General features: G+C 43.6%; 1 protein-coding gene across 1 annotated transcript in view; it reads right to left on the minus strand.

The window, feature by feature from the left end:
- The window catches only part of LOC138568821 (transmembrane channel-like protein 2), a 636,652-nt gene that overhangs the window by 119,499 nt on the left and 497,531 nt on the right, over window positions 1-19,622 (minus strand). Inside the window, exon 16 of the mRNA XM_069646590.1 lies at window positions 6,928-7,006. Coding sequence (XP_069502691.1) covers window positions 6,928-7,006 — 79 coding nt within the window. The remainder of the gene's footprint in view (window positions 1-6,927; window positions 7,007-19,622) is intronic.

Consider the following 19,622-nt stretch of genomic DNA (forward strand, 5'->3'; position numbering starts at 1 on the left):
GAACACATCATAGCAATACATAAAAAACCATCCGTTTTGCGGCAACCTTACCGCTTGATCACAACAACTAATCCTCACAGCCGTGCAGATTAAAATACATGGTGTGTCATGCAGTTAAAAACAGAAAGAGTACTGGTTTGTCCTAAAATTATTGTCGGCCATTTTAGCTAGGTTTTGCTCTTGGGCGTCCCTTACCACTGAAGCCGATTGGTGTTTTACCATAATACATTTTGTACACACTTAACAAAGGGCCATTTTCACTATATTTCATTACCAATTTCGTAAGACTTTGTATGCAGCCATTCAATTAATTTTCAAAATCGCCTATTACGGTGCGTTGTATTAACTTTACATAACTACATGTCAATATTGTTCATGGAGTGTTAAATACTCGAGAGTCATCTGGACAGTATGTGTAAATCTTCAGCAAGAACAAAATACCCTTCCACATTGGAGGTTTGAATGTTTATATAAGTCTGTGAAAAAACTGTTAAAGGGACGTTATGGTTAAGTTGCGCTAATAAAACCTATCAAAATCAGTGAAAAAACAATGTAAAAGGGACGTTATGGTTCAGTTGCCTGTTAAGTGACTTCAATTCAGCAATCACACTAAGTCAGTGCCTCGTCTGGGATGCCCAAGGGAAGCCCTTATTTATATATTTTTATGACAAGTTATAATCTGGATGATAAACCCTTATATAACGCCCCTCTCTTTGAATCCCCCTGACCTCACTGAGGCAAGAAGTAGGTTTGTTTTGCAATTTAAAAGGTTTATTGAGAAAGTAAACAATATATATATATATCACACTTTTATGAATAAATTAATATTTGATAGCACACTTAGGCATATGGCAGTGATCAACAATGGATGAAGTTACACTAGCACACTGATTTAATTACTTAGGAGTTAGTATAGGGAGGATAAGGTAGCTGAGAATACTTTTATGATTTCAAGGTAATGCAATGATGAATAACATTGCAGTACAGAAATAAACTGATGGGGTTTCACAAGCGATAATATGTTCACTTTTCCCCTTGTGGCAATTCACTCCCTCCTATGCAATATAAGGAGATGGAAGTAAAGCACCCAGTTTTCAGGTATACAATCACAATACAATACGAATTTCAGTTCCCCCCTAGCAAGCTTAGAGAAACAGGGATGGTTTTAAACACAGGCAAAAGTACTTTTAAATTTGGTATGCAAAGAAGGGAAAAATATGCTAAAAATTATTTTAATTCCCTGTAGGAGGTTCAGGATAGGTGATAGCTATTTAAGATGAGTTCAAGTCACACTGGCAATACTCAATGAGGGATTAGTAGGTTGAAAACGAATTTTAGCAATTCAAGCAAAAGCGGCTATTTTGACAGGTGAAGAAATTTGAGCCAAATCGCATATTGCAGCACTTTTTCCGAGTGCGTCGAGCGCGATTACAGAAAAACTATGAGGAGTAGATTTTGTGAAGGTGGTTTTTTGAAATTAAAGTAAACTTGAGAATGACAAAATGACACTTTTACAGCTTTGAAATGACAGAATGAACACACGATTCAGTTCTGGACAGGTTAAAATGGTTTGAATCAGATTATTTTAGACTAAGAGATTGGTTCTGGCACAGTTCTAGATGAGTACTCACACTATAAATTTGAAATAGGCCGTCAGGGTCTGGTCAGGTCTGCTCTCTTTGGTACTGGTTCTGCTCACAGCGATCTGGTCTGGGTCTGCTAGAGGCACTTCACAGCGGTCTGGTCTCTGGTTCTGGCAAAAGTTCTTGGCACTGCACAGCGGTCTGGTCTCTGGTTCTGGATACAGCTCAACTTTCTGCGTGTTTCTGGCACAGGGTTCTAGGCCAGAATCAAACAGCTTGCCCGGCTGTTGAATAGTTTGGTTGGGTTTGCTGGATGCTGAGGCCTCTGAAAAGGATCCAGCTTTTGGACTAGGCCTCTCTGCTGCAAGTTCTGAAATCTGGAGTCTGGTTTTCTCAGTTCTGGAGATGGTCCTTCTGGATATTGTCTGGTCCGGCAAAATGCTTCGCAAGAAAATGGAAAGTGAGTGTCTTGCCTGTCCAAAGCAGTCCCTTTTTATGTGTTTTGAAAATGGGTGTGTGCGTGTGCATAACTAAGCCTGCCCCTCACAACTTATCATTGGCCAAGTCCTCCTCTCTCCCTTGATTGGGGAACTGAATGGAGTGTCATCAGGCATCAATTTTATGGCATACAGAAAGAACACTCCCCTTGTCAATTTGCACACAAATCTATTTTTGATCCAAATACATATTTATCTATGTACCATTTTTCTAATATTATATGTCCAGTTAACATATTTTCTGTAGCACCAAACCATCGGATCCCTGTCTTTGGAAGATGTCGTGTCCACTTATGACCGAATTCTGCCCTTTTCATCAAGAACACAACCTCTAAACTTTTCCAGAATTTACACAAACATGCGCAAGGAATATGGGCATCAGATGATAAAAGTGTCAGATTTTTAACATACAGACATTCGGAGTAATACCTTATTTTCCGCCACAAACCTCCAGAACATACCACAGAGTCCTAACACCTCTTAAAATGTACACAGAAAAATCACAAGAATAATGATATTAATTATATAATTTTGACAAGTCCATACTATGAATTATCCATCTTTTTAAAATTATGCTCTGGCCCACAGGGGTGTGGTTTCCCAAAGCACATGGTGGAATTTCTGGTTTGTCCACTTCCTCCAACTCAGGTTGCTCACAGAGGCACTGCTCCTCCCAGTTTCTTCCAAGACAAAGCCACTTACGACCCCCCCCCCTAATTTAACATTTGCCTGAGCCAAGGAAAGCTCATTGTTCTGTTTCCCTGCTCCCAGGTGCTCCTCCTCTGATTCAATCAGAGAGGTGTAGTCTCCTTTTGGTGGGGACAGCAGAAGGCAGCCAGGCCTGCAAATGCAGTTGCTGGGCAAGTTTCAACTCCTGTCGGGGGTAGTTGCCGGGCAGAATTCAATCTCTTCAAGCCAGGCTTCAGCAAAATGTCACTTTTGTTCCAGTTTTCTTCATTCAAATCAAACTTACAATTTTTACACATGCAGCTAGAACGCTGATTCTAAGTTCAAAACTATGACCTTTAAACAGTTGCAACCTATGTGACACTCAAAAGTAGGTCACTCATTTATTTTAAACATTTTGATTTTAGTGGTTTCAAATCCAATTTCAGTTAAGCTGCTGACATCCACAGCTCAGCCAGTTTTGTTATAAACATTGTTTTGGGCTCTTCATCTTTCCAGATTTTGTATGCACACAAGAGTACATTCTGCAAATGTCTGCTGGTGTTCAGTGAGATTTTTGAATATCTTGCAATATTTAAAATAGGCATTTTTAGCTTGCATTTCAGAGAAACAAAGGTGATTTCAAAGCGCTTTTTGAGCTAACAGGCACTGCTGTTTTTCCTTTGGCACCACGTTTCACTCATGGCGCTTTTGGCCCATCACGCTCGCACTGGTGGGTGGCAGGTTAGGCAACCATTTTGGTGTGCGCAAAAACTGCATGGTTTTCCTCGATTCTGGCGCAATGTGGGCTTTTCGGCCATCTTGGATTTTCTAAGCCCACAGCACCAAATGTTGTAGCCTAATAATTCAAATGTGGGTCAAGACACCCGACATGCCCTAATAAAAACCTAACAAATTCAGTGCAAAAACTTTGTTAAAGGGATGTTATAGTTACCTTGCACTAATAACAACCTATCCATATTATGGTTACAAGTAAAACAGAAAAAACCCAGAAATTCACGAGTTATGGTAAGCTTAGCAAACATAACTCAAGCCACTACCGTGAACCATCACCACCTTGTGAATTTTTAGTTCCTGACTGTCAGTGAAGAAAATCATCTGGCCTACACATGTCAGTGAAGAAGAATAATTGGGGGCCAGACATGTGATGTCATCAGTGATGTCATCAATGACATTTGTGATGTCATCTTTGATGTCATGGGTGTTAGTCTTAACAGTGCACAGTGATAGCACGACTTATGTTTGCTGAGTTTACCATAACTCATGAATTTCTGGGGTTTTTTGGATTTACTTGTAACCATAATATGGCTTGGTCGTTATTAGTGCAAGGTAACTATAACGTTCCTTTCTTAGGTTATTTCGCTGGTGTTCATTACTTTTCTTAAAAGTTCAATGCTATTTTGTCTTTCACACTTTCTTCTAAGGGGAAGGTCAATTGAACTACATTTGTTTATTTCACTTAAAGATATATGTTCACTTACTGTGCGTATATTGATGGGTGCCAGCTTTTGTTTTTCGCAATGGGGGGCAAAAGTACCTGGGCATATGGTAGTCTTGCAGCCGGTCATTTGTTTCCCTTTTCTGTGCATCTTAAAAACGGTTAGTTGGGGTCGTGAGATGTAGCACAACAGTGGCCAAGAGACCGGCAAATAATTTAATTTCACTGGTCATTGCCTAAAAACATTGTGAGTTCTCAAAGCCTGCAATCTTTGGTACATGACAATACCACTGTTAAAAAGGTGGTACGGGAAAAATCTATGTTATAACCAAACCCTTTCGCATTCAACTAAAAATCTTTAGTTAATGATCAGTTAAGGTAAGAAACTTATCATCACAAAACCTCTGAAATTCACTGCATTGGGGAACTCAGGAACATCTAAACTCGGTGCGTTCCTGTTGCAAGGCCCAAGAGGACATATCTATTAGAAGAAAAGGGAACCACAATGTCATAGAAAATGGCATTTTGAGGGTAATATTATTCTAGGGAAGATCAATGGGAACATGCAAGTGTTTTAAAATATAGAGTGGGCACAGCCAAAGGCCATGGCGTGTGGCCTGGTAGTGATTTAAAAAATACAGTGGGAACGGTCTCTGGCATTATTCCCCCCATCTTGACTCGGAGACTACAAATGCTAGGATACAGTTCAGCAAAAGGCAAAATTATTGTCGCTCAGCACTCTCAGTGAGCACTGGGAACAAAGAAGATCTTTAAACCATATTGGTACCTATTATACATATGTTTAGTACCCCTTGAGGGACAATCCGATTGTCACAATCAATCTGATTAGCGCTCGCCTAGTTATTACCAGCCCCACCAAATACTTACCTGCTGGGGCCATGTGCATCGCTGATCATGTCCGATCTGCGGCTGACCGCCATGGAAAGGGAGAAGGGACGACATGTAGTCCCTTCACTCCGTTCCATGGCAGCCATTTTCATTTTTTACCTTTTTTAAATCTTTTTAATTTATTTGATCTTTTTATGGCCAGCATGGAAAGGGAGAAGGAACTACAGGATTGTCATTATGAATCCCTTTTGTTATGTATGTGCTCACCTTAACTGTCCCTTAACTAAAGTTTTTCCAATGAATTTCAAGGGTTTTGTTAAACCATAGTTTATTCAAGGGCCACTAGCCATGAATGGCCATGAACTTTGGCCCTACCACTGTACATGTGTACCAATAGGGTTCTTTTGGGCCCACTCGTCATGGCCTTTGGCCATGGGTAGTGCGGCCATGGCTACTGTACATCGGCCACCCATAGGTTTCCTTAGGAGCCACTAGCCATGGCCCTTGGCCCTGACTAGTGAGCACAGTCTTTGGCTATGCCCACTGTAGATTTTAATACATAAGGATTCTTGGCATGGTCTTCGACCATGGCTGATGCACATGTTGCATTAATAGGTTTCTTTGGGGCCCACTGACGAGGGTCACTGGCACAAAGGTCCACTCCCCCCTGCCTAGTAGATGTGATCACAACAGATGTCTCCCTCCTTATTTCTTTTCCTCCTCAGTTTCCATTTCCTCGATAATTACTGCAGTATTCTTGCAGTAATCACGCGCCAATGAACGTAATAAGCTAGAAAAATAAAAAGTCCTCATAGGTGCTCCCCATGTGCCTCTTTCCTTTTGCCCAGGTCCCTCTATCCACCTCAGTTGATTTTTACCTCCCTGAACCCTTCCCATTACTCCCTTTCTCTCTTTGCTTCACGTGAAGCATTTTCATTTCCAAGGACTCAGGAGGATAGCTCAGTAGCAACGTTCTCACCTTGGAAGCAAGACGACACGGTGCACCACAGGTTCGATCCCCGGGTCCGCACTAAGAAACCTCTGCATATTAAGTGCGTTATAAATAACCTATCATATCATATCAAACATGTCTTGTGTTATTACCTCAGCAATCTCGTGAGATTACCATGGTATTCTCCTGATAATGTGAACACCTCTGAACTGTAACTGGCTTCCCAACTGTCCTCTTTCCACCTCTAGCCTGATGTGATTACAGCCTTTTCCGTCTCCAAATAACTTTTTTTTCACTTTTGCTTTTGCATTACCCAGATATAACTGTGGTAATCGCTTGCATCAAGCAACAAAAAAAGTCGGTTTGCATTTCTGAAAAGCCTCTCTGCTGCAAAGCATCAGGTGAGATATAGCTATATTTTTGGGAGAATGGGGCACCGCCTTCCCTGTCAAATATTTAAAATAATACTGAACGGAATGACCCCATACCTGTCAAGGAAAGTTGTTCCTTTTTTGGTCCAATTGTGGTTTTTGCGCTTTGGCTTGATAAAATGTGGACTTTTTCTCAAAGGGAAAATGAATGGGAGTAGGCCGAAAACAATGTTTTTTTTTGCTTTTCTTTTGTTTTCATTTTTTAAGAATGTTTCCCATGATTTCCTGTCGGGGGGGGAGGGTTTGGAGGGTGGGCATCACAAACCTTTCAGCCAAATCCATCATGCAAGTGAAAGGTTATTAGCAATAGAATTTTTGGATTTCATATGGCTCATGTCACTCACATTAACTATAGTGTGGTGTCTTCTTAACTATGATATATGTTTTCTTTTCGGCAGCAATTGGTTAACCGAGTACCACAGATCAACCGTCCAGTTGCATCGGTGCATTATAAACAACCATACAATGACTTACTTAATATGAAACCTACCATCTGCATTTTCTTCCTAAGATCCAAATTTGCCTGCTCAAATGCTTTTGAAACAGCATTCAGATAGTAGATAGCAAGGCTAAAAAAAATGCAAAGAAAGAGCCATAATTAGTCATATAAGGGAAACAGAAAATACAATATTGTAATGAGATAATCATCCTTACAACTGTTATAAAATTAAAGATTAAATAAAATGTATACACATAAAACACCATAAAATAAAGACATTCAATTTACACAGAATCTAATAATACTTTTGGTTGACACATTTAATTCACAAATAAGATCAAATCAGGCATGAAATTAGAAATTCCTTATTGATTATCTGCAATGAATAATACAACAGCAATTGTTTCCTTATTACAAGGCTTCAGTGCATTTGGAAAATGACTACGTATGTTACATACTGCTCGCCTACAGAGAATTATTTTGCATCTCAATATATGTATGTGATGTAGGGGGAATCTCGAGGAAATGTGTGTACTCATCTTTGGCCATATGTGATGTCACTTGCAATACTTTCAGTAACACTGAACAAATTAAGGACCTCATTATAAGTATGGCAGAAATGATTGAAACATTGAGGCCTCATTAGGAGTGTGTTTGGGCATTAGTAGTGGTAATACTACCAAATGTAATTAACATTACCACCAGTGATAACAGTGGCTCCTTCGACATTGTGAAGTTCTAGGTAATCTTGCTATACACAAGCAGGCAGGTTTTCTTTTATAGCTTTACAACCATATAAACAGCAAGTTTGATAAAAACAGATGGTAAAGGTATCACTTCCTGATTTTACCACTACTGTTGTATTACTAATGAAGTCAATGCCACTTTTTTTCAAAATACCTCTTCATTATCAGTTTGCAACGGCATGAAATGTTTATGGCATGGGAATCATTTACACATACGGTACGGTTATTTATTTTTATTTTATTGCTTATAGCACCTGTGAGGAATTACACTCTTTCCACGGTCCAGCGCCTGGATTTTTTTATTTTTAGTACATAAAATTATGTGGGTGATTCCTTCTCCAAAGGGCTAATCTGCTACGACGATCATGTGTACCCCATGCTGGTAGCAGGGTCAGCTCTAAGAGTAAGGTATGCCTGAGTTCAGGCATAGTGCATGGCGATACTTATGATCATGGCTGCCACATCCCAATTGATATTGCACATGTGTCAGCTGCAGTGAGTCAGCTCTACTGTGGAAGGGGATGTGTATCGGGTCAGACGCGCCGATACAGCCACACAGCAGAATATAAACCAAGAGGACCCAGCCTCTCTTTGATTCTCTTTGTGAGGGCTGGTAACCCCTTCCCCAGAGAAAGCTGCACAGCAGGCAGATGTCCTGGGCCCAAGAATCAAAGGATCACACCCATTCAGGAGGAGTAGCCTCACACCACTGTGCTCATATCCAGAATTCTTTGCTGCCAGTAGGAGGGAAGGGAGTGGAAGCAGGATAGGCAAGAGTGTTCTGGACACTGGAAGAAGCCTTTATTTTATATATTTATTGAGCATTTGTATGGCGCCTATACAGCAGAAAGTGTTTCCAGGCGCCACAAGACAAGAAAAAGGATGGGGGGGGAGGAAAAACAACAATAACAGTCATACTAGGCCTTGGACATTCGGATCGTGTAACTGTATTATCAAGAAGTTCCATGGGAGGGTGCAGGTGAGGACAAGGGATGGGGTGGAGAGAGGATGAAGAGGAAAGAAGTGCTGGAGGGTGGGGGCGCAAGGGGCTAGGCAAGTGCGTAGGGGTGTCCAAGAGGGCAAATGCTGGAGGACCAAGGGGTAGGCGTCAATAGTGAGGGGGGACCAGCCTAGGAAGGCTAGTCGGGGAAGGGTGCCCAAGGGCAAGTGCTGGTAGGAAGGTGTGAGAAGGGAATACGGGAACCAGGAGGGCCTGACCCCAGCGAGACTCATAAGGGACACAGGCATCCAGTTGTAGCAGCAGGAGGAGACTTGCAGGGGAGCGGGAGATGGAAGGAGGAGGAGAAAGGGAAGGTCTTGAGAAGCTTCCAGAACGTAAGGAGATCCGGCTCAAGTCAGAAAGGGGCAGGGAGGACATTCCAGAGGTAAGCTCCTACCAAAGAGAGAGATCTACCCTCACACTGTGCTTGGAGAAATGTCTGATCTACAGAGAGTTGTGGCGCCTTGTGTATAGGCGCGTTACAAATGCCATATCATATCATAGAGGACTGAAGAACTCTAGCCGGAGGTAGTTAGGGAGAGGGAGTTGAATATAGCGAGGTCCCAGGCACCAGAAAGCCTTGTGGATAATGCAGCGGGTCTTGAATTTGATCCTTGCAAACAGCTGAGAGTCAGTGGAGAGAGTTTACGGCTGGAAAGATCTGGTCTCTGGGCTTGAGGCCAAGGATAAGTCTAGCAGTCCTATTCTGGATAAGTTTAAGAGGGCGAAGTGAGGAAAGAGGCAGATTAAGGAAGAGGCTGTTGCAGTAATCAAGCCTTGAGAGAACCAGAGCTCTGGAGACATTGAGTTTCTGGGGAAAGGGAGAATTCCTCTGAGGAGGAGAAACTGATAGTGGACCTTCTTGGCAAGGTGACCGATATGAGGTGAGAAGGAGAGGGCATAGTCGAAGATGACACCCACATGTTTAGCCTCACACAGGGGTGAGGGTAAGGGGTCCCAAGGAGGACGGTCAGAGTGTAGGACTGAAGGAGGAAGTAGAAGTCCCAATGAGATGGATCCCAGTCTTACTGACGTTAAGGCAGAGATCATTAGCAGCACACCATGCCTGAATATCAGTCAGTCTGGAATGAGAGAGGAAAGGGAGGAGGAAGAAGAAGGAAGCTTAAAGGAGAGCTTTGTGCCATGAACATAACACTGGAAATGAGGAGAGAAGGTGGAGATCAAGTGGACATGAGGGGCAAGATAAATGTTGAAAAGCCACAGTGAGAGGAAAGAGCCTTGAGGGATGCCACAAGTCGAGAGTGAGATGGAGGAGAGAAAGGGGCCCAGTTGAACTTGGGAAGGCCGATTCGAAAGGAAAGAGGTTAACCAATCCAGTGCGCGATCCATGATGCCGAGGGTATCACTGAGCCAATTTATGAGGATGGAATGATTGATAATGTTAGAGGCAGAGGACAGGTCGGGGAGAATAGGGGCGGAAAGAGGACAGGTCAGGGAGAATAGGGGCGGAAGCAGTGTTGGAGTCGAGATTTGAGAGCAAGTCATCACAGGTGTTCAGGAGAGCAGTTTCTGTGCCTCCGGCTGCTCTGAAGCCAGACTGGTGGTCATGAAGGCAGTCAACAGATAACGTGTGATGGATTAGTTGGGAGATAACCAACTTCTACAGGAGTTCACCCATGAAGGGGGCAGTGGAGAGAGGGCTGTAGATAGCCAGACAGCAAGGGTCCAAAGTTGCCTTTTTTAGAAGGGGGTGCACAAGGGAGTGCTTGAGGGGTAAAGGGAATGAGCCAGTGGCAAAAGAGTGGTTACAGAACTCAGCCAAGGAGGGAGCGAGAGAGGCAATCTTGTTCTTGATAGTTCTAGAGGAGCAGGGAAGAACCTTTTTGGAGGAGACATTCATAGAGCAGACTGTCTTGGTGACCTCATCCGGTGCTATGGGTAAGAAGGAGGAGAATAAGGGGTAGGGAGATGGGGGGCACGAGGAGGACTGCATGCAGGAGGGGGAGGGAGTAGCAGAAAAGGGAGAGAGGACAGGATATCCTGAGCTTTGGTTGTGAAATGAGTGGCCAGCACAATACAGAGGGACTGAGAGGGAAGAGGAGAAGTGGAGATTGCAATAGAATTGGCAAGTTCCCTGCAGATTTTGCAAAAGTTCAGCCGTGTTGTTTGTGGCCCCAGAGATGCAGGATTGGATATGGGCCTGTTTCTTGAAGCAGATAGAGAGTCTGTATTGCGTTTGGAGCAGGCGACAGGCCAGTTTGTCAGAGGATGTGCTAGAAGCCAGACACTTTCGTTCTATAAGTTTGAATTTGCATTTCAGCTAGTCTAAACTAGAATCATACCAACTATTGCACTTGGAAGCATACTTCAAACGGATCATCATGGCAGGGGCAAGGAAGTCAAGAGTGTTGGAGATGGAGAGGTGAAGGTTAGCAAGAGCTGAATCAGTGTGTGAGTGAATAGTTGGAGTGGTGGGGGAAGTGAAGGAGGCAGCAAAAGCAGCTACTGACACTTGCTTCATCATTCGAATGACAGAGAAGAAAACTGCCAGTTCAGGCAGAGGCTTAGCCGGGGATCCCAGGAGCTCCAGATGGGAGGAGAGGAGAGAGTGGTCAGACCAGTAGAGAAGAGTAGTGAGAGGGTTAGAGAGGGTGATATCAGCAGTGTTGAGCACATCTTCCGTGTGCCTGGTGTTCAACCATCTTGTTTCTCAATCTCCCTTTTCTGTCTTCTCCACTTCCTCTTGAGCGAAGCACTCTGGGTACAAGATCAACAGGACAATGTACACTCCAGCCAGGAGCAGGGATTGGTCCCCTAAAGCAGGCTAGCTTTAGACCAATCACCTAAGGACATGTGCCTTTAAAAGAAGGAGTTTAGCACCCCTTGAGCAGAACTCCCTCAGTTCCTTGAGGATCCTTTAAGGCTGAAAAATGGTTCTGAAGGTTCTCACCTGGACATCCATTGGAAAAGACGGCGTGATCTTGGTGCCCCTGCCCCCCTTTCTACCATCATGGTGCTCCTTACCCCCAGCGCGTCCCTCACGCCCTCCCAACTCCCGTTGCAGTTTCCCCATCAGAGTTCCACCTCCCGCACCCTTCCCCAGGCCCTTATTGGCCCACCCCCCTTTATCCTGGACCTGACCTGGGCAGCCCTCTGCCCGGCAGCCCCTGAGGTAAAGGGCAGTTCCTACAATGGGGACTCCAGGTTGAGTCTGCAGGTGTCAGCAGGGGAAGCCAGTGGCCTGCCGTCAACCAGCAGCTATGGCCCGGGCGGGAGTACATAAATCACTGCACTCTAGAAGCCCTGCTACTCTACTTACCATTTAAAACATATCAGGCCAGGATGTTAACACTAACCAGCTTAACAACTAGACAGGATTCTGAATGCTAGCTAATGCCTCACTCCTAGTTACCCCCTCTGATTATTAGCATGCGTCAGACTTTGATGTAATTGTGGATGTTGGCCTGGGAAACTGTTAGTTTAGCCTTTGAGCCACATCTAGAGGGTTCCTCATTAGGATGGAACTGTTATTATTAAGATGTATTGTCAATGTTAACCTGTATCACTCTCCTAGGGAATTCACAATGCATTCTCCCACTAAAAATGTACTCTCAATTCTAGGTATAACAAACTATCAGACCTGTAGAATATTCCTAAAGGGTGAGCCTACAGGTTTGTCGTGGACAATTGTCAACATATACTGGAATCCCTCATGCTCAGAGCTTCTCCAATTCCTGGCGACTTTAGCTTCATTATTGGAAAAAATTAAAATGGAACCTGGTGGGTCTCACATTGTTTTAGCTGGGAACTTAAACACTGAGCGTGTATATATAGAGAGAGGTTTAGAGAGAGGTTTAGAGAATCCACCCATTCATGAAAGAACGGGAACATTTGGTTGAGTTTTTTGAAATCCTGGGATTTGAGTATGGTTATCGGGAGTGCAGAGGGCAAGGGGGATCCCCCTATTACTTGGCATAGAGGGAACTCATCATCAGCCTTCGATTATATCTTTCTGTCCAAATCCCTCTTTTCATTCCCTTCTTCCTTGGTGATAAAACATGGAGGTGGTAGTGATCATTGCAGATTGAAGTTATCATTCTCCAATCTTGCCACCTCATAATCGGGTTTAGATCAACAAGCTTTAGTGGGATTGAAAGGTAAAATAAGACTGATGAAATATCAAGGAGTAGGTTCAAAATTGAATGCCCAGCTAAAAAAGTTCCTAAATTCATTTGGGAGACGTAGTGGCATCCCGCCAATTTCAAACACTTTATCTGGGTCTCCTGAGCCCCCAGTATTCCTAGGGGAAGACATATGCAAATGCATTTGCATTGTTCTGATGAGGAGACACAGAAAAGGGGAAGAGAACTGAGAAGTGCTCTACATAAGTTAAAATCAGCCGGATTGGGTGCAGCAGAGTACACAGCAGAAGTTAAAATGACTAAAATCAACTACTTCTTATGGTCGAGAAACCATAGAGTCTCCAGGATGCAAAGAGATGGGGAATACATGTTAGAGCACCTGAGAGAAAATACCACTAGGAACTTCTGGTCAATAGTTGGCCAGTTAGAATTGGGCAACAATAGCTCCCTCTGTAACCTAGTCCCTGAGGCTGGGTGGGTGGAGAATTTTACTGAAATTTTCAGAGATCCAGGGTGGACTAGCCCTAGCTACAGCTCAAATGGTCCTTGGATATTAACCTTCAACAAGGGGGACATAAAGGATATGATTCTTAAATCATCTACTTCTAAGGCAGCGGGCCCAAACAGTCTCACTTATCAAATTCTTAAAAGTGAGCCTGTGTTATGGTCCCGGATATTATGTCGTCTCTTCGAAGAGATTTTGGAAAGCTGTGCCCCATGCCTTTCCTTCTTCCTGCAAAACAGCCCTGATAATACCTCTCTTTAAGGGTGGTGATTGCCAAGCAGCAGCCTACTATCGCTCAATTGCTCTGCTCGATATCGAGAGTAAAATCTTTATGAGGCTTTTACTAAATGAAATCTCAGCCTGGGTTGATCGGCAGATGATCCTGTCTACCAGACAGGCTTTAGAAAAGGCTTGTCAACAGCCCTAAATGGCTTAGTTTTGAATATAACTAGTGAAAATATGATGACCAAGGGGGCACTGCCATTGTATGGAACGAGGGTCGATCTGTCCAAAGCATTCGACCAGGTTACTAGAACTTTGCTCTGGAACAAGCTGAAGAGCTGGGGCATGCCAGATTCGTTGTTGGCCATATTGGTGGAACTGCATAGAGACACTTCCATAAGAGTTAGGCTGGATAAACAGGGCCATTTATCAGAGTTCATTAGGGTGGAGGGGGGGGTTAGGCAGGGTTGCCTGGGGGCCCCGTTATTTTTTAACCTCTTCTTGGCAGACATGGGTGTTTTCCTGGAGTCGTCTGCATTGGCCAGCCCAGACATAAATGGAAAGAAGGTCCATTGGCTGGCCTATGCAGACGACATTGTTCTGCTGGATAGAACGGCGATAGGTCTGCAATGTCTGTTGTCAAAGTTAGGTGAATATGCAGAATTAAATTATCTCACCATTAACCCCCTCAAATCAAGAATTGTAGTTTTCAAACATCCGCAGAGGAAGATCCACTTTTCAAATTGGGTTCTGAGGGGTCAAGAGATCCAAAGGGTCGAGGAGGTAAAGTATCTAGGCCTATCCAGTGCTCCATTAAGTGGAAACAGATGTGGCAAAAAAGCCTCCCAAATAGCCTCACAAATGCTCAAGCTAAATGCAAAATATTGCACATTTTCAGTTTTACCGCTGATAAAATTCTATCTAGCAAAAGCGGTGCCCGTAATTCTTTATGGTTTGGAGGCAAAGCCTTTTCTTTGGTCCTCAGACTGGAGTGCAGTAGAGGGGAGAATCTGGGAAAAGTATCTGGGTCTGCCTTCCTGTAATCCGGGATGGAGCCTATGATTTGAGCTGAGCCTTAAGTCATTAGAATGTATGGCAAACTGGAAGTTGGCTTCACTTTATAGGGAGGTCATAACTGGGAAGAGCTCTTCGCTTTATTGAGACATTAGAAATCATCTGGAACAATCAAGATCACATGTGGTGTTCACTTTAGAGGGAAGAGTGAAGGCATTGTTGGAGAAGGTTGATTTGGAGGTTGACACCCTTATAACAAATCCAGTGAAGGTAAAGGAAAAGCTTGAAACATGCGATTGGATAGAAACAATCGCAAAGGTAAGGGAGTCAGCCCGTGTAAATCCATTTCTTCTGAGGGAAAAAAATGGGTTGCCTCTCCCACTATCTTCTGAAGTTCCCTGATAGGGCAATAAGGAATGAATTCTTTAGGATTAGGCTAAATCTGGTGCATTGTGGTGAGGTGTTGGCAAGGCGTCAACAAGGAAACAAAGCCTTAAAACTGTGTAATGTTTGTGACACACCTGCAAATCAAACTGTAAGGCATTTATTGATGGAGTGTGAGGGAACATGGGCAGTTCGAAAGAGGTTGTTTGGTAGATTTGTATCTCGAGAAGAAGGGATTATAGCAGAGTATTTTTGGGATTATCTGGTTTCTGGTTATAATGTTGCCCTAACAACATCAATTGTTCGAGCTCTAAAACTCATAGTTTATTTTAGATTAATTTATGTATTGTGGAAAAATTTAATTTTTCTCTTTTTAGGTCATTCGATTTGTGTTATGTTTGTTTTCTTGGGTTGTATAACTTTCTCTCTTTTCGATTTTGTTTCTTCTTTGTAAAGGTTCATGGTAGAACCATATAAAAATAAAATAATAAATAAATAAATAATAAACCATCTGTCTGTTATATTACGGAAACCTACTGTATTATATGCTGAAACCAACTGCATTGTGAAACCTAGGGCTCTCTCCCACCATACAGGACTCTCAAATCTAGGTGTAACCGCATCTCTGTTTATTACATGGAAAAACCTACTGCATTTCATGGTGAAACCTAGGCCTCTCTCCCACTATACAGGATTCAGAAATCTAGGTGTAGCCTCCATCTTTGTTTACTAAATGCTGAAACCTACTGCATTGTGGAACCTAGGCCTCTCCCCCACTATACAGGATTCTGAGATCTAGGTGTAGCCTCTGTCTTTGTTTACTGTATGCTGAAACCTACTGCATTTTAATACCTAGGCCTCTCTCCTACTATACAGGATTCTGAAATCTAGGTGCAGCCTCCATCTTGGTTTACTATATGGTGAAACCTACTGCATTGCATTGTGAAACCTAGGCCTCTCTCCCACTATACTGGATTCTCAAAACTAGGTGTAACCTCCACCTTTGTTTGTCATATACTGAAACCTACTGCATTGTAGAAGCCGGGCATCTCTCTCACTGTGCCGGACTCTCGAGTCTAGGTGTGGCCTCCATCTCTGTTTGTCGTACGCTGAAGCCTACTTCATTGTGAATCCTAGCCTCCATCTCTATTTATTATAGGATTAGAACATGCTTCGTTGTGGAGCCTAGCCCTATCTCCCACCATGCAGGACTCTCAGGTCTAGGTGTAGCCCCCATCTCTGTTTGTTGCATGGCAAAGCCTGCTGCTTTGCATTGTGGAACCTGGGCCTCTTTTTCACCGGGTGGGATTCTCAGGTCTGGATGTGGCTTCCATCTTGGTTTATTGTATCCTGTGGCCTGCTGCATTGTAAAACCTAGGTCTCTCTCACACTATACAGAACTCTCAAATGTATGTGTAGCCTCCATCTTTGTCTATTGCATGGTCAAACCTGCTACATTGTGAAACTTACGCCTCATTTGTATATGACTCCCAAATGTAGACCTCGACAAAGATCGCCCCAGCTGAACAATTTCGTAGTTTAGGGTACGTATATCTAAGATACATGATGGAATAGAAGAACATACAAACCTCAGAAGAAGAGAAGTTGCTTGAAATACGTGTCATGCTGACTCAGAACTCAACGAACGAATTGAGACCAATTATTAAATATGATATATCTTGGACATAGTGTAGAGGAGGTCCTAGACATGGCCTGCACCTCTGCCCCTCATTTCGAGGTACCAGGAACGGACTCGCCAAGGTATGTGACGTATGAGGAGCAGATGAACCAACAAAGAACTGCACTGGGACTCTGCCCAGTGTACATCAGAAGATCCATACCGGTAGAAACGCCCATAACCAGACAGCCCTGGGCAGCATGGTACCCTATCAGACAGCCGTACCAGCCGCTGAGACGAAACGAAGAGTACCTACAGACGGGCCATGAAGAGACCCAAAGAGCTGTAATGGAAGGCCGGTGGAAATGACACAAAGGTGTGGACAGACTCGCAAATGAACGAGAGCAGTTATCAAAGATAACACGCCAGTGCGAGCAGCTATGAAAATAGATGTAATGGACACAGGAAAGAGACAATGTTAAAACATGAGGAAACGTTGCTATGAGTCAAGATGGAAGTAACCGACCAGTTAAATGCGTGTAAATAGGCTTGGAACGCAAGAAGCTAAGACAACAATACTGCTTGCAATGCTTAGTAGAAGAATAGAGCGGCAAGTGCCAACTATATCTACCTCAATAAGGCACGCTATACAAGTGCGACTCCATTTTGTAAAAGCAGAAGTATGCCCAGGTGGCCAGAGGCCTAACAGGCCTGGTTTCATATCCCAGCCAAAGCCAGGAGAAGGAGCGGAATCGAAACTCAACAAAGAGCAGCTCATGCCTGGGAAATTGAGGTCAACCAAAGAAAGGGAGGAGAGCGGCAGCTAACAGGAATCAAAACTTCAGAGCATACCAGCCTGCCCCGTGAAGGTCAAGATAAGGGAGGCCCATGCAGGTGGCGAGGCTGAAAACAGAATTAAATACATTAAAAACTGGAAACTGAAGCAAATTCACGGTGAACAGACATGTGACCAAGACAGGCGCAAAGAATTACCAACGTCTGATGTCACCCAGATCCAAGGGTGCCATAACTTCTCCAGATAAGAGGCTACAGTTTCGAGGCCATGCCCAGCCAAATAATTGACACATAGCCCCAAGATACTGATTGATGGAAGGGAGGCAGGGTGAAACTTGGGACACCAGGCACCTGGGTGTCCATTCTGCATGCTGCTAATTAAAAGTGGAAATTTATATCTAGGGGTGTAACCTGCCCAATCACAATGGACCAAGTTATCTAGGGTCCTATATATCGTAGAACAAGTGAGATGTCGTACTTGTAGTGACGTCTATCACGTGTGATGTAGAGGGAGGGGTGTAGACGCGCACCCGATAAGAGTTATCCAATTCGCATGCTCCATTATCATATACAGATATAACACCTATATTTAAGTTACCTTTCCTAACCAATTATATTGCATGACAAGTTTTTTAGAATTAGATGTCAATGATGACAAGTTTCGTGTATAAAAATTGCTGTTCAACTGAAGTTTGAGGAAGTCGGAGCGAGACAGGTGATCGCAACAATGCTGATTCCCAACTGCTTCCCTGTTTGATGTACTTGTCATTAAACAGACTTCCCTTTGCCAAATTACTGAGTCCTCATTATTGAGTCGTGTTGTAGTAAGTGAATCCTGCATCTATCTTGTCTTAAAGGTACTAGAGGGTAAGCACTGACCTATGGGCCCGTCGGTGGATATCTCGTCCTCTTTTACACTTGGTCGCGTGGGGATGATTTCGGCCATCATTCATGGATTATTGCTTAATATAGTTATAAGACACCTATAGACCGACGGCACGAAGTAACTCTAGGCCTTCGGCAATATCACAAGTCCTTTCACCATTCCGGATGAGTAGGCTGAGAAGCTTCCCGTGGACAATGATAGTGTAAGTCCATAAAAATCTGCAGTGGGTCTGAAGGAACTCGCCTTTCCAAGCATAACCCTTCTCATTCCCACGGGCTACCAATCGGAGGAAAAGACCGCAAGAGGCTGAAGAGGAAGGGGCAGTGATCCCAAAGCTCCAGAGAGGAAAAAGATGCGATCAGTGAGTAAAACAACAAACTTTTTACTTTGGCAAATGTCTTGTAGGCATTAGAACAAGCAAGGGAAAGGTAAAGGAGGATGGCGGAGAAAAATGAATAGTCAAAAGTAGAGAAGACTGTATATAAGGGGTAATGACTCGAGTATAAGAGAAAAACGTAAGGATACCGGGGGCACCCGAGAGAAAAACGTAAGGAAACAGGGGGGGGGCACCCGAGAGAAAAAAACGTAAGCATACCGGGGGGGCACCCAAGAGAAAAACATAAAGTTACCAGGGGGGCACCCGAGAGAAAAACATAAGGATACCGGGGGGGGGGGCACCCGAGAGAAAAGCGTAAGGATACCTGGGGGCACCCGAGAGAAAAATGTAAGGATACCAGGGGGCACCCGAGAGAAAAACGTAAGGTTACCGGGGGAGGGGCACCTGAGAGAAAAACGTAAGGATTTGCCTTGTTCCTGCGCTTTAATACAGTGGTCAGAAGAAACGTGAACTCATAGCCCATATAATAAGGGACAATTAGACTACGATGACGTTTAAAGACGCATTAAAGGAGTTTGTTTAAACTCCATGACGGGGTATTGACTAGAAGGCAGGTATATGTATGACCAGCTGGTGTCCATCTAGTCTGTCAAGTGTCTGTCCTATGTGTTCTGTTGTGTGTTTAATGCAAGAGAACCCTATTGTTGATTGTTTGAGATGAAATTGGGTTTTACACGATTCTGTGAAGAAGAGGGAATCTCCAATGAATTGATGGTTTTGAGTTAACTGTTAGTATACATTTTTGCGGGAAAAGATTGGATTGGAGCTTGCGTATCTGGTGCTCACTCATACTAGTAGAAGGATAACAAACTGTATAAATATTGTTGGTAACGGAATTGAAAATGGAGGAGGTCACCCCACCTGCGCATCTATGCCCATTTATGCAAGCAACTACCTCAGCATGCACCTAAATTAAAAAAGTGTAGAACAGAATGGGTTAAGGGTACCGCCCACAAGATGTTTATGCCCTGGCCACAGAATGGGTCCCGATCAAAAGCCGTCTCACAGCACATGACGACTTATCTACATGCCACATATACAGGCAAGAAGCTAGAGAAACGTCTTGCTGTTCTAGA

The sequence above is a fragment of the Ambystoma mexicanum genome, chromosome 2q, assembly GCF_040938575.1.
Source record: "Ambystoma mexicanum isolate Mex_15411 chromosome 2q, UKY_AmexF1_1, whole genome shotgun sequence".
Classification (NCBI taxonomy): domain Eukaryota; kingdom Metazoa; phylum Chordata; class Amphibia; order Caudata; family Ambystomatidae; genus Ambystoma; species Ambystoma mexicanum.